The sequence below is a fragment of the Pseudophryne corroboree genome, chromosome 9, assembly GCF_028390025.1.
Source record: "Pseudophryne corroboree isolate aPseCor3 chromosome 9, aPseCor3.hap2, whole genome shotgun sequence".
Classification (NCBI taxonomy): Eukaryota; Metazoa; Chordata; class Amphibia; order Anura; family Myobatrachidae; genus Pseudophryne; species Pseudophryne corroboree.
The window spans coordinates 120,652,797-120,668,966 of NC_086452.1; the positions used below are offsets into that span (position 1 = coordinate 120,652,797).

Sequence of the window (16,170 nt, forward strand, 5' to 3'; positions counted from 1 at the left end):
AAACAAGCAGCCAGTATTTACCCTGCACAGAAACGAAATAACCCACCCAAATCTAACTCTCTCTGCAAATGTTATATCTCCCCCCCCTGCAGTGCACATGGTTTTGCCCAATTGCTAACAAACTTGCTGCTGCGATCAACTCCGAATTACCCCCAATATGTATATATGTGTATAAGTGTGTGACTGTATGTGTGTTGCTGTTTGTATGTGTTTAACTGTATATAATTACAGGTATGTGTCTATATTGGTAACAGTATATATGTATGTATATGTATAAGTATGTGACTATATATATATATATATATATATATATATATATATATGGAATACATACATTTTACTGATGGCCGGGATCTGGTTGTCATGATCCCGACAGCGGGATCCCGGCCACCAGTATACTGGCAGCGGGGCGAGCGCTAGAAATCCCCTTGCGGCATTGCTGCACTCGCCGCGCTGCGGGCACGGTGGCCTGCTGTACTCACGGCTGTGGCGCTGGTATTCCAGCAGCTGCATTTCACCGCCTGTTGGGATTCTGGCGTCGGCATTGTGATCGTCTGGATCCCGACAGGCGGTCTCGTGATCGCCTTCCGTATATATGTATGTGAAAATGTTTATGACTGTGTGTATGTATATAATTGTGTGAAGAAAGGAAGGGAGGGTAATATGATCCAATTTCTGCGTCATAAATGTCTTTAGGACCCCCCCACAGTCTTAATCCAGCTCTGGCTGTGAGTAAATATTTTCCTCCAAATATCGAACATCCATAATCACTGCCCTGTTTCATTGGGGGTCATTCCGAGTTGATCGCTCGCTAGCAGTTTTTAGCAGCCGTGCAAGCGCTATACCACCGCCCACTGGGAGTGTATATTAGCTTTGCAATAGTGCGATCGCTTCCATCGCAGGACGGCTACAAAAAAAAATTGTGCAGTTTTAGAGTAGCTCCAGACATACTCAGCGCTTGCGTTCACTGCAGACCATTCCGTTCCGGATTTGATGTTACAAACACGCCCTGCGTTCACCCAGCCACGCCTGCGTTTTTCCTGGCACGCCTGCGTTTTTGCGAACACTCCCTGAAAACGGTCAGTTGCCACCCAGAAACGCCCACTTCATGTCAATCACTCTGCGGCCAGCAGTGCGACTGAAATGCTTTGCTAGACCTTGTGTGAAACTACATCGGTTGTTGTAATATTACTTTGCGCGTGCGCATTCCGCCGCATACGCATGCGCAGAAGTGCCTTTTTTTGCATCAACGCTGCGCAGTGAACATTTTCAGCTAGCGATCAACTCGGAATGACCCCCATAGTACTGTAGATGAATTCAATTTAAAATAGTAAATTAATTTCCCTCAAAAACCTCTGCTGCATCTTCTTCCTGCTGTATGAGACTAAGGGGCATATTTACTAATTGTTGGGTCCTAGACCCAATAACTAATTTGTTGCAGTAAGAAATTAGCTATTTGCGGTAAATTAAGTACCACCAATAGAAGCCCGTCCCTGTGATGTGTAAAAACTTTCACTTGCCGAGGGCCACCGCACTACTGTGCGTGTGCAAGTGTTGAGTGCCGGGGAGGCGTTCTACGGATCCCTCTTCCGGTACTTTTTGCAGTCTATAGGCTACAATGGCTAATGCCATCTGCAGATGGCTTTAGCTACCTGAGCCAAAAACTGGAATGCAAAGTAAATTGAGCAGTGAATAAAACCAGGGGAATTGCTGCAGATTGCTCTGCTGCTGTCACCTGTAGATACATTCAGGGCTACTTATTATATGTGGGTATGCCCGGAAAACACCACAAATAATACATAACAAATAGGCCCCTAACCACGTAATTAAAAATCCTAATGCTGGTGAGCCTTGGCCTGGAGTTGGAGCCCCATTAATAAAGGACTGCCCTTCTCTAAATATAAAGCAGAACAACATATCTTGGAATATATATTTTCCCTCCACTACAGAAATGTTGAATACATAACATGCTCGGTTCTAAACTGGGAAACTCTTTACATATCCCAGCATATTTCCAGGTCGCCTATTTATATGGACCCGGTCACTGCGGGGTGTGCCAGTATCTGGGCAAAAATTCTCTTCCTTACCACTCGCCATATATAAATAGACTAAGCATTAACTCATTACTTCCCAGGACCACATTTTAATATGAGTGTCTTTTTAAAAAATCTTTAAAACATTTTTGTATCAGTTTAATGAGCCCATAGTACTGTCCTATATCTGAAACACCATTCATGTACTAAACATGATAATGATTTACAGTTTATTTACATGAACTGATATTGGATAATGGGTCATTTTTATTATGTTCAGTGCAAAAGCATATTCGTATTTGCACCTACTGTAGTGCATCTGCTGTTCTGGCTTGCGCCTAAAAACATGTTCAAATATCTGCCCATGATCACTGCCATCTGAGCATCGGGAACTTATAGTGGCTCTGGAAAAAATTCTGAAAGTGGCCTAATTTAGGGCCCAATTCAGACCTAATTGCTGTGCTGCTAATCTTGCTGTCGTGCGTTCAGATAGTCGCCGCCCAAGGGGAGTGTAAATTCGCCCGTGCAAGTGTGCGATCGCATGTGTACGCCGTGCTACAAATATCCCTCAGTCAGCGGACAGCTGCTATTCCGTTTGCACCACACTCACCATCGAATGCAGTCTGTGCGCAGCCCAGGATTTACTCCCGCAGTGCGATGAGAACAGGCTGATCGGGTCCAGAGCTGACGTCGCATACTCGCCCTAAAAACGCTTGGGAATGCCTGTGTTTTCCCTGACCCTCCCAGAAAAGGTCAATTACCACCCACAAACGGCCTGTTACTGTCAATCAGTATGCGAATGGCTGTGCGATTTAAATTTTCGCACCAGCTTGTCGCTGTTTGGCGATGCTGCGATGGCGTGCGCAGTGCTGTGCATATGCATGCGTGCAGGGCTGGTTCTAGCCCTTGTGGCGCCCCGGGTGAAAATAGGGGAGTGTCTTCAGAAAGGGGTGTGGCCAATGTGCCCCCAGTAATATTGCTCCCGTTTGTGCCCACAGTAGTATTGCCCCCGTTTGTGGCCCCAGTAGTATTGCCCTCGTTTGTGGCCCCAGTAGTATTGCCCCCGTTTGTGCCGCTTTAAAAAGAAAAAAATTAATACTTACCATCCTCGCTCCTGATGCCCGACCACTGCTGCCCTGCGTCTCTGGCCGCTGGCGCCGCTCCTCTGATCTATGGGAGAGACGTCTTGACGTCTCTCCCATAGAACCGCATAGACACTAGAGGTCAATCATGACCCCTAGTGTCTAAGTGCCGCTCCCACAATGCAGTGCGGTGCGCGATGATTTCATATCGCACCGCAAAGCAGTACCAGCATGAGGGGGGGGGGCACCACCACTAGCGGATCTTGCCATGGCGGCGGCGCCCTCCAGAAGGCGGCACCCCGGGCAAAAATCCTGTGTGCCCCTTGCAAGATCCGCTACTGCATGTGTAGTCTATCGATAATCGCCTGCTGTGCGAAAACGCACAGCAACGATCAGATCTGAATCGGAAGCTTAGCTCTGTCATGTATGTCACACTAACATTCAGTTAAGATAAGTGACTTGGTATATAACCATTTCAATTGTTCCTCTCCACAACTAAAATACAAATAAATGTTGCTACTTTATGCCATTGCTATCCATCATGTTCCTTGTTAATGTTTTCCAGGTTATGCTCTTATCACAACAATTCCAGTGGGTGCGTTTGACATATTGATCACAGAAAAGAGAAATACTGAAAATATTCTAGGTGAGAAAACGTGGCTGGACCTTGCCTTTGGCTCTTATGTGCAGTAATAGCCTGCGAGTTGCAGGAACAGGCACAACTCAGGTAATTTAGTCCATACATTTAAAGCGGCAAAAATGTTATGGGAAATATCAGGCGTTTTTCATTTTACATTATTGCTGCTTTAAATAACCGGAATCACGCCGGTTCCATAAGGGCCTTTGTGAGTTCCTTCGGAGATGATAAGCGAATAAGGAAAATATGACTGAAGGAGATAGTTGTCAGTCAGGCATTCTTGTGTTGTTATTCAGAGTCAGCATGTTTCGTCTTTGTTGCATGTACACTGTAAATTCATTTAAGCTGAGTTATAAATCCAAAATTCAAGGGTAAAAAAGCCATTATTGAATGAAACTAGTGCCAAACATCCATAACTTCTGGGCTTTTTTCTTTGAAGGAAGAACAGAACTTGTCCTTCAAAAATATTCTGACCAGATTTTCAGATTCTGTATCAGAAAAAAGTTGGTTGCTCTCCGTTTCATAAACGCTGCTTGTTAGGAGTATCACAGCAGCACTCCTTTATGATGAGGGACCCTGTCTCCATTGGTCTCCTCTGTCCCTAAAACATGAATCCCTGTCCTCAGTAACATAATAACATAAGTGATCAACCATCTCCTGCTGCCTTGAAGGAAGGCCACAGTTGTTCGTATTTGTTCTTTCCCCATCCTGGACGAAAAGACTGAACACAAAAATATATTTAAACCCTTGTCATATGCATCTTTAAAAAATAAATGAAATAGAGTAGATTCAGAACAGTACTAGTATTAGGGCCAGTCCAGGCCCAGGTGCTGCCTGAAGGACCCTGCATTGGATTCAAGAGAAGGCAAGTGGTGATCTTGTCATTTGCTCATGGAGGTCATCAACTTTCATAGAGGTCATCAACTTTCATAGCGAGTGATGAGGCTAAACTGAGACATTGCCACCCCCTACAGGTTACTGCTGGTAGTCTACTGTTACCAGGATATGCTTGGTCATTCTGCCTACTTTGAAATGGATCACCATGGCAGGCTCAAGTTAGCACACAATGAGATTGTAGAATTGATGTACGCTACTATAAAATGCTTTCACACGTGGAAATATATTTAGAAAATGATCTCTGAAATAAGTCCATTATTGTTTTTTTATTGTTCAATAGCAAGCATACCACATCACTGTACTGATTTTCAAGGAGCAGTTAAGATTTTGTAGGCCAAATTACAGATGGTAACTGAAATGGTGTAGCCTTGTGGCAAATGGGCGTGACAGTAGGACATGGCTTGGTTTGATCAATGGCATTGCCTAATTTATCTCACTTATTCAGTTGCAAAGTATGAAGCAAGTATGCATGTCTGTATGGGCATGTGCAGTATGGGTAGCCAACAGTGCCACCATCCATTTAGAGTTAAATAAACATTACAGCCATTATCTTCAGGTTTTTGTGTTTTTAGATTGTATTATTTAATATGCACTCATTCTCCTTTTTCTCCCTATCTCATACCCTTTTTGGTTCTTCTTCCTCAGCTCTAGCAGACTCTGCCGGGAATTTTTACATTAATGGGAACATGATGATGGATAATCCCCAAAACTTCAGAGTCGCTGGGACGCTGGTCAAGTATCGACGCCCACCAAATGTGCAGAGTGATGGACTGGAATATTTGACTACACCAGGGCCAACTAACCAGTCTCTCAGTGTCATGGTGTGTGTGTGAGACCCCAGCCTATCTGTGTACTCTTCAGTTTCATACAATAAAAAGGCCAGTTAACAGTCCCAGAATATTTTTCTATCCAACCATTAATTCATTTCTGCTCCCTGTTACCATGTTGTGCAGAACCATATTACCCCAGCACGCTTCTCACTGAGTCCTGCACAATTGGCGGAGAGGGGGAATGGAAATTATGGATGAGGGAGGTGAAGGTTAAAAAAGTATATATTTTTGGAAACAGATCTGGCCCCTTAATATGCTCCAGAAATCTATCCTTTGATAATCAGCATTAGAAAGTAATAGGATATTTAAATGCGATGTCCATTTTTCGTCAGATTAGTTATTACTAATTCTTACTGATAACTATGAGAACATTGGGGTTGGACAGGGCCTGAACACGTGAAATGATGTAGATTTCTGTCCATATTATTTTGGGACAGCAGGAAGGAACCATCCAACCACGTGCAGAAGAAGCTGCCTTATTACAATGGACAAGTCTTTATACATGCTCCATGCTTTTTGGGAGGATCTGGATGTCGAGAGATGTCTTCTGTGTGCATGAGAGACTACAGTTCATTTTAAAATGGACAATGGGGGGTGGAGTTAGAAAAGTGGAGAGAGCTGGAAGTACAGATAAATTGACTTCTAATTCTAAAAATATACCCACTTTTACCTCTAGTAACCAAAAGCAATGATAAGCTGGAGGTGTGAGTAATTTGGACTTAACTTGTCTATATTTAAAATAATTGTAACTTCATCTGCTTTTATATGCTACTGAATGATGCTGTCAATGTCAGCACTCCTCAACAATCCGATCAAACAAATCTCCCCCACGTCCCCCAAATCTATAGTTTAAATCTAGAGAAAAAGGTGACCTGGCACCTATTAAGCAGCCGAATACCTGCAGCTTATTCAGTAGGTATACTCAACCCACAAACAGACAAAAATGTTTAGAAAAAACGAAGGTGAAGAAGCGCTGGTATGAGGCTAAAATTATTATTTCAATCAATACAATACTGTAAACATGTAATGACCGTCCGTAAAGCCGCAGTAATCACACCATGAACTATATATGTATTTTCTTTTCCCAATCCTGGGATAGGAAAGCAACAATGAGAGTGTCCAATATATCATATAGTTATCAAATCTGGTCAATTAGACCTAAATGATAGATATAGAGCACAATTCAAATAAGGAGCGCATGAAAGTAATAGCCATGCATGTTAAGGCACTATTAGCCAATGGAGATGACATAAGGTATAATAGTAACAGTTAGTATTGTTAGTTTAGTAATACTACAGAGTCCAGACATGATATTAAAGGTCAGCATGTAAAGAAAGCATCCTTTAGCTGAAATGAATTAGTCAGGAGTACTGTACAGCTGGGAGCAGAATGGTCAGCATGCAAAGAGAATGTCAGTAAGCATACATATTACCGGTGTCCTGGTTATTGGTAGCAAAAAACTTCTCCCGGCCATTGGTGCTATTCGTCCGTTAGATGATGGCCATATCCAGAGGTAGATAGTAATTTCAAATTGCTACAGGTGCCCCAATATGAGTAAGACTCCTAGAGTTGCTCCTTCATTCAGACCAGCTACACTGGTCGTACACAGTGGGAACCCTAAACCTTTGCAGTCAGTAGGACTTTCTGTTCAAAGGAGCAACTCTAGGAGTCTCACTCATATTGGGGCACCTGTAACAATTGGAAATTACCATCTACCTCTGGATATCATGTCTGGAGCCTCTGTGGTATTATTAAACTAACAATACTAACTGTTACTATTATACCTTATCTCATCTCCGTTGGATAATAGTGCCTTAACATGCATGGCTATTACTATTATGCGCTCCTTATTTGAATTGTGCTCTACATCTATCATTTAGGTCTAATTGACCAGATTTGATAACTATATGATATATTGGACACTCTCATTGTTGCTTTCCTATCCCAGGATTGCGAAAAGAAAATACATATATAGTTTATAGTGTGATTACTGCGGCTTTACGGCCGGTCATTACATGTTTAAAGTATTGTATTGATTGAGATATTGTTTTTATTATAATTTTTTTATAAATAAACACTAATGATATTAGCCTCTTACCAGCGTTTCTTCACCTTCGTTTTTTCGAAATAGTTTAAAATCTGTCTGTGGTTAAATACCCAGGAGTGAGTAATTGTCAGGTAAAGGATTTGAAAAGAAAAACTGTCAGACAGCCTTCATCCATCAGTACTGCCAATGCCACTGTAAACTTCAGCACGCTCTTTTTCTATGTACAGTACCTCCTTTCTCAGTTCCTAAAAATGTATGTACAGGAACAGAATTCTCCTAGGAACTGTAATGTTCAAATTAGCTCTGGCTATGGGTTCATCAACTTCTTATTCCATAACACAACAGTAATAGTTTTTATAGCACTTATTTATGTACAGAGGAGAAGGTCCTAACAGAACTCTCAAAGCTGAAAGTGGACAAATCTATGGGGCCAGATGGGATACATCCAAGGAAACTAAAAGAATTTAAAGAGGTGCTGGTAGCACCATTGACAGAATTATTCAACTAGTCATTAGCTACAGGAGTAATTCCAGTGGACTGGAAAAGAGCAAACGTAGTCCCACTGCACAAAAGTGGAAGAAAGGAAGAGGCAAACAACTACAGACCAGTGAGTCTTACATCAGTAGTAGGGACATTGATGGAAACACTCTTATAAGAAAGAGTTGTAGATTATCTAAAATCTGGCAATTTACAGGATCCCAAACAGCATGGATTCACTGGGGGGAGATCATGTCAAACAAATCTTATTGACTTATTTGACTGTGTGACTAAATTGATGGATAAAGGTGGAGCTATGGATATAGCTTATCTAGACTTTAGTAAGGCTTTTGACACTGTTCCACATCGCAGACTGCTAAATAAACTTGAAAGTTTGGGATTGGATATTAGGATTATTGAATGGTTAAGATCTTGGTTGCAGGATAGAAAACAGAGAGTTGTGGTAAATGGAGTGCATTCACAGGAGGGAAATGTTACCAGTGGAGTACCCCAGGGATCTGTACTTGGACCAGTGCGTTTTAATATCTTCATTGGTGACATTGCAAATGGCATTAAAGGGAAAGTATGCCTTTTTGCAGGTGACACAAAGGTATGCAACAGGGTAGACACACCAGGTGGGGTAAAACAAATGATTGAGGATCTAGGTAGACTAGAGGAATGGTCAAGAGTGTGGCAATTACAGTTTAATGCCAAAAAATGCTAAATCATGCACTTGGGTCTCAAAAATCCAAAGGCTAAATATAGTATTACTGGCACTATACTGGAAACTACTGAGGAGGAAAGGGATCTAGGAGTCACTATTTCAGGTGACTTAAAGGCAGGTAATCAATGTAATAAAGCAATGAGGAAGGCTAGTCAGATGCTTGGCTGCATTGGGAGAGGAATCAGCAGCAGAAAGAAATAAGTAATAATGCCACTGTATAGGTCACTAGTATGGCCTCATCTAGAATACTGTGTTCAATTCTGGAGGCCATATCTTCAAAAGGATATTAATACATTAGAAACTGTACAAAGAAGGGCAACTAAAATGGTGCATGGCCTACATCACAAAACATACCCAGAAAGACTAAGAAATCTCAATATGTATAGTTTGGAGCAGAGAAGGGAAAGGGGGGACATGATAGAAACTTTCAAATATATCAAGGGTTTTAACAAAGTCCAGGAGGGAAACATTCTCCAAATGAAGAGAAGCAATAGGACACGAGGACATGCACTGGAACTGGAGCGGGGGAGGTTCAGGGGAAATTTGAGGAAAAATTACTTCACAGAAAGGGTAGTGGACAAGTGGAATAGCCTCCCATCAGAGGTGGTAGAGGCTAAGACAGTAGAGCAATTTAAACATGCATGGAATAGACATAAGGATATTCTTACAAAGAAATAAGGATCAAACAAGGTTAGAGTTAAAAATAATGTAAAAAAAAAAAAGGGGGGGCAGACTAGATGGACCAAGTGGTTCTTATCTGCCGTCAAATTCTATGTTTCTATGTAGGTTTTTTTCTATACACAGATGATGTGCTTATACAGTAGCTTTGTTTATATATACTGTTGTGTAACTGGACAACTTTGAAATTGCTTGTAGCATTGCCAATGTAGCAAAATTGTACTTTAAACGTATATAAATTAGTCTATATTTTATTTTATATTTTTTTGTATTTAGTACTATAACTTCAACGGAAAGATACCCCACATAACATATGAATATACAGTACCTCGTGCCCCAGAAGTGCCTCTGCCCTATCTTTCCGAACCAGTACAACCTATTCCTCCAGCTCCAAGTAACGTTCAAAGTGGGGTCCAGAGAGGACCTGACAGCAGTTTACCTGATTCACCTGATACCTGGAACTGGGGAAACGCTCAAGAAACAGTCAACTCACTTCTACATCAAGAGAGGTCTAGTAAAGAACACTTGATAGTAGAGGAAGACCAAACTGAGGGTAAGCTCTCTCTTGTATCAAGGGTTGTAATCTAGCCTGCTAATATATAATTTGGTACAGTACAGTATGTAGTTCTTGGATAAACAGATGTATTTAGGATAAGAGCTATATTGTGTTGTCACCCAATGGTCCGGAATTAGAGAGGGATGCAAATATATTTGTTTGTGCCAAGTTTGCAAGTCACATAAAATGTATTGCACTGTATGTTGCTTTCACTACGGTGTAGTTAGCTTAGCTATCAACATTCAGAATGCCGACAATGACAAGTAGACTGCGATATATGTCGAACCTGGCATGCCGACATGGTAGTGATGCGATGGAAAGCATTGTAATAGTTTAAGCGCAGATATGCTTAAACAGGGTGAATCTCAGTAACATACACGCCTGAGAAAGATTTATTATTTGAGTGTGGTCAGCGGTAACGTAAATACTGGATGATGATGATGATGATGCTAGCACTAGTGAACTGCTTGTGATTGGCTGTTTGTGATTTGTGCTTTCTTCGTTGCTCTGGAATATATTATGCTTGAATGCTGCTTGTTTAAGTTAATGTTTTTGCTTTTATACCTCAAGATTTGTTTATGATGTTTTAGTATATGAGAAGTGTTTGATGTTTTATTAATACCTCATAGCTAATGTGTCTTTTGCAAGCAAAACAAGTGGCTATAAACATAGGCATACATGTATGTAACGAGTTCAGTGTATTAACTCGCCAATGACCATGTCAACACTCTAAGGCTAGGATGTAATGGGAGCCGATTAGGCAAAATGTCCGATGTTTGAGGCTATGGGCTATATTCAGTTGATGTCGGATGATGGAGCAGATCCCACACGTCACTATTCAATGCTGGCTGGAAACGGGCAGCATTCCAACAATGCAGACTCGACTTGATTACAAGTCAAATCTGCATCAGCGGCAAACTGTCGAAAACAGACGCGTTTTCGATAGAAACACATGGATCGGCGAGTAACTCGCTGATCTACATGTTTTCCGACAAGTGCCGTTTTTTTCGACAGTCGAAAAAACTTCACTTTTATTGAATAGGTCGAATACAAATTCGACCTAAAACTGTCAAAGTGTCGTTTTTCCAACTGTCGGAAAAACCGGCACAAATTTAATATACCCCTATAGCCACAAACATCTGGCATTTTGCAAAGTCAGCTTATGTATTAATTGACGCAAACTGAATTTTTCGGACACTTTCGGCTCTAGAGTAGAGAGCCGGATAAAAAAAGTTGGCTCCAGATGTTTTGCCCATGTTAAGAGTGTAGATCTCTGCCAATGTAATGGAGTCTGATATTGCAAGTCGGACACAAAAAAGCTTTAAAATTCTAAAAAAGAATTTAGAAGTGTTTTTTTTTGGCCAAGTTGGTTATTAAAATGTCAATTATAAGTACACTTTTCAAGCACATTTGCAATAAATAAACACTTTTCAATAAATTTTGACACAACCCCCCCCCCCCCCCCCCAAATAGTCCATGTAGTGTACGTGTCATTTTTGCACAGGAAAATATGACTGATACACAAATGGATGTATTAGGACGCACAAGCAGCTTATGCTAATTTAAATGATATGCGGCATGGCTATATTCAGTGTGTAATTACGACTGTATCAGCATATCTAATTATGTTACAGTGTTTGGCTGGAATACACTGTAGCATAACATTTGTACGCAGATACATTTGCTATTACACACAGAATATAGCCATGCTGCATATAATTTTAAACAGCTGCGTCCTATATGCATAGTTTCATTTTAGAAGCAAAATAGGACGTACAAGCAGCTCCTTTTTAAAATGATATGCAGCATGCCTATATGCTGTGTGTAATAGCAACTGTATCTGCATAAAAAATCTTATGCTACAGTGTATTCCAGCCAAACACTATAACATAAATAGATATGCTAATACGGGTTGAGTGACCAGCGGTTGGGATCCTGGCGGTCAACATACCGATGCTGGGATCCCGGATGCTAGTATGCCGGCAGGGGGGCGAGCGCAACGAAGCCCCTTGTGGGCTCGCTGCGCTCACCACGCTGCAGGCTCGGTGGCTCGCTACGCTTGCCACAGGTTCTTGGACGCCCATGAGTGGGAATAGTCCCTGTTCGTCTGCATTCTGGCTGTCGGCATTTGAAGTGGTCGGGATTCCGGAGATGGTATCCTGACTGCTGGGATCCCGACAGCCGGTCACCTGACTTCATTACAGTGGTAATTACACACTGAATACAGCCATGCCGCATATCATTTAAATCAGCATAAGATGCTTGTGCGTCCTGAGGACTGGGGTTTATTTAGGATGTGTGTTGCTTTAATCATTGGACTTTTGGGGGACAATGGGTGAGTTTCTCTGACACTGTGGTCCTCCTATACTAAAAGCATTACAGTTGGTCCGAAAATCTCATTTTCTAATTGAAATACCGTGACACCTCGGATCCGATACGCAGAATCCGGGAAATAGATGCACGCCATTACATTGGCCGAGTTCTGGGAAATAGATGCTCATTTGTAATGTCCGATGTTGTGCGATAATTTCCCAGCTGGCATTACTGTCTCCCATTACATTCCGACCATAATGATATGAGAAGGGTCACAATGTCGCAATCCATTTTTGAGTTATGCCTATCCGTAAACTCTAACTGGGCGGTTTTGAGCTCAAAGTAGCTAACTTTTGGCATTTTGAGCTACTTTGAGATTAAACTCGTCCTGTGTGTATGTGCCGGTGATGAGCAGTGAGTGTTGATGCGCGCTCCAGCATCGCTAGCCGCCGCCGTCCGTCGGGCTGTTTGTACAACCAAGTCTCCTGCTGTGGAAAGTGCTTCACTCCCCGTGAACATCGCTGGCACAGGGAAAATAGCTCAGTGTGTATGCACTGAGGTATTTTCCTGCCAGCGATGTTCACGATCATCGCTGTGCATACACGCTGGGCAAAAACGCCCAGTGTGTATGCACCTTAAGCCTAATGCTAGACCTTTTCACTATGTCCATTATGTCCACGCTATGTCCACGCCCAATGGTATAAGGCTGGTTGAATCAATACATAAACTATTTCACCAGAAGACTCTATGAAGTGGTATCAACTGTGACACTTTATATTGTCTTCCGGTGAAATACTGTAGTGTATGGATTGATTACCAATGGCAGCTTTCCCGTATCTTGCACATGTTGCAGATCTGCATATACACTCAGTGGCATTTCTTTAGTAGATGCAAATTGTGCTTATGTTACGGCCCAATTGCGGGAGATATTAAATCTAAACAATAAAGAAAGAAAAAAACCTAGCTCCATCTAGTGGTCAAATGTAAAATAGACTATAAATGGGCTTGTGTACATTTGTTGTATTTTATATAAATAAAATGCAGATGTAAAATGTGGCCAGAAAACCGATGCAGTTACATCCATCTCTGCAACCGCAGCATGTGCCTGGTTTATGTCAGGAGGAGATATGGCTTATCTGTGTTAGTGGTAAATGCTGATGTCTACTATACACATGTGGCCAGGTCACCTCGGATGCATTTCTGTGAATACTCCCCGTAAAACGGGATACGGTCATTAGGTCGACTACACTTAGGTCGACAGTCATTAGGTCGGCCACTATTGGTCGACATGCATTAGGGCGACATGGTCACTAGGTCAACATGATCACTAGGTCGACATGTACTAGGTTGACATAGAAATAGGTTATCATGAGTTTTTCACATTTTTTTTCATTTTTTTTGAACTTTTTCATACTTTACGATCCATGTGGACTATGATTGGGAATAGTAACCTGTGCTGAGCGCAGTGTTAGCGAGGCATCTTGCCCGAAGCATGGCGAGTGAAGCGAGCCATGCGAGGGGACACGGTGCACTAATTGGGGTTCCCCGTCACTTTATGAAGAAACCTACATCAAAAAAAGTAAAAAAAACTCATGTCAACCTTTTTCCATGTCGACCTAGTACATGTTGACCTAGTGACCATGTCGACCTAGTGACCATGTCACCCTAATGCATGTCGACCAATAGTGGTCAACCTAAGCGTGGTCGACCTAATGACCCATACCCCGTAAAACGTGATGTCATTACATCAATTCAAGGTGGCAAGGCTGCTGGCAGCAGGAAGCAGTAGCTATACAGGCTGCAGGGGGGTGTGTGTACTCTACAGGCTGTTTGCAGTGTTCCAGACACCCTGCTACTCAAATGCAGGTGCTGTGGGGCAGTGACAGTGTTGCCCCAGGGCCCTGCACCCTTGGAGACGCCACCAGTCGCACACCCCAAACTACAGCTCTGACTCAGCTTACTCTTGCCTACTACGCCCCACCTCTGTACTGCCTCTATGCATAACAGCGACGTGCGGTGGGGAGAGGCAGGTGAGGCAGAGGCTTTCCTGTTATACTAACAGTTCTGCCAGAGTTTTGACTGTATAAAGTATATGAAAAATATGTCTTCTCCCCTGCTGATCTTTTCCACACATCTCTGATCAAAACTCACCAAATTTCTAGGAGTTTATACTGCTGCACCTGTGTATAATGGCCAGATGTACCCGTTGGCTTATATATTGCATATAAATCTGGCTCTGGTGCTAGCCAGTGCCTCCTGAGCCATTTACCTCACCGCACGTCCCTAATGCATACAGAGATATAAACGTAAGATGTGATAACTCTGCATACAGATGTCAGCATAATTCTGTTTTAAGGATATTTTCTTCAGAATATATATAAAAAAAAGTCTTCAGTAAGTTGTCCCTTTTAAATGTGAGCTTTTACCTCCCTTACTGATCATTAAGTATGAACGTAATACTTACACCAATACTATTAGAAATGTACACACAAGTGGATCCATATTGTTTATCTGTCAGTCCCTGCAAGAAATGTAACACACATGGTGGTATATTTATTCTGTCAGAGAACATTTTGAAGACTTAAAACGAAATGTTCGAGCCTTTCTTGGAATTTTTGGGGTGAATGGTTTACTCTTGCTTCATATGCATTGTATTTACAATGTCAAATAGTGTGTAACTGTCAGCACCACTTCATTTCCCTGCCTCAGGCCTCCAGCCCAGCACAGATGCTCCTCAGGGATTTCTGCAGAGTGAATTATGGAGACTGTGTGATCAACAGAGTCACTCAGCTCTCTGCCAATCTCTCTTCGGTGGCAGTCCTGGGGGTCCGACCCTAGCAGAGTCCACACACGAAGCAGAACAACTCAGAGACAGCCTAATGCTGCCAGCTGTTTATGAAGATCTTGGATCTATTCCCGGGACACAGGCACTACAAGCACCCGGTTTCAGCAGGTACACATCTGTGCACAGTGTACTTGGATGCAAACTAGTAGGTTTTCATTCTCTTTCCTTGCCAAGAACTGTATATCTGGGTATTATGATGTAAATCCACTGTGATTTGCAGCAGATTCACGTTTACCCAGATTATAATAAAAATGTATCACCCCAACACACTAGTGTCTTGGTAACTAAAGGCCCGTACACACTGGTCGATATATCGGCCGTTCTCTTGAACGGCCGATATATCGCGGGACCGTCGGCCAGTGTATACGGCCGATACGTCTGGGAACTCCGTCGTTCACAGACATATCGCGTCGGCCGCGCAGCACAGCCGACGGCCAATATATCTACCGATATATTGGCGCGTCGCTGTGTGTGTATGGGGCGGTCAACCGACCGCCCGTACACATGCTGCGGGGGCCGGCGGTGATTGACAGCTGAACTGGGTGGGCGTGTGTACACGCCCACCCAGTTCATGACGTCAGTCCCCGACGGATCGGGCAGTGTGTATGCTCAACACACTGCCCAATCCGTCCATAGATATATCTGCAGTTCAATTGATCTGCAGATATATCTATAAGTGTGTACCCACCTTTAAAGTAAGAGATTATCTGGATGTCTCCGTACGGGCCCCCTCCTCTCTGTGGCGCAGTAGACTCTCCTTCAGGTCGTAGGTCTCTGGAAACATGGCGCCGGCCACGTTCCCTGCAGTTAATCACTGTGAAAATAACCGCTGCAACTTTTTTGTGAGTTATCTCTGCTGCAGCAGCACCACCGATGCAGGACTCCGGAGAGGCAAGTAATTAAATATGGTTGCAGGTTGCGCCATGTACCCCCCCACCCGGGACCCAGGGGTCTGCATGCACAGCACACACTGCACCCATTGTAGATGCGCCTGTGGATGACTGTGCAATTGATGTTGGGGTGCACAATGGCACAGGTATTTTGCTCCGTA

General features: G+C 42.8%; 1 protein-coding gene across 1 annotated transcript in view; it reads left to right on the top strand.

Moving 5' to 3' along the window:
* Positions 1-16,170, top strand: part of LOC134957712 (ADAMTS-like protein 2) — an 86,776-nt gene that overhangs the window by 56,237 nt on the left and 14,369 nt on the right. The window contains exons 7-10 of the mRNA XM_063939809.1: positions 3,681-3,761; positions 5,295-5,470; positions 9,682-9,958; positions 14,984-15,227. Of these exons, the coding sequence (XP_063795879.1) occupies positions 3,681-3,761; positions 5,295-5,470; positions 9,682-9,958; positions 14,984-15,227 (778 nt within the window). The remainder of the gene's footprint in view (positions 1-3,680; positions 3,762-5,294; positions 5,471-9,681; positions 9,959-14,983; positions 15,228-16,170) is intronic.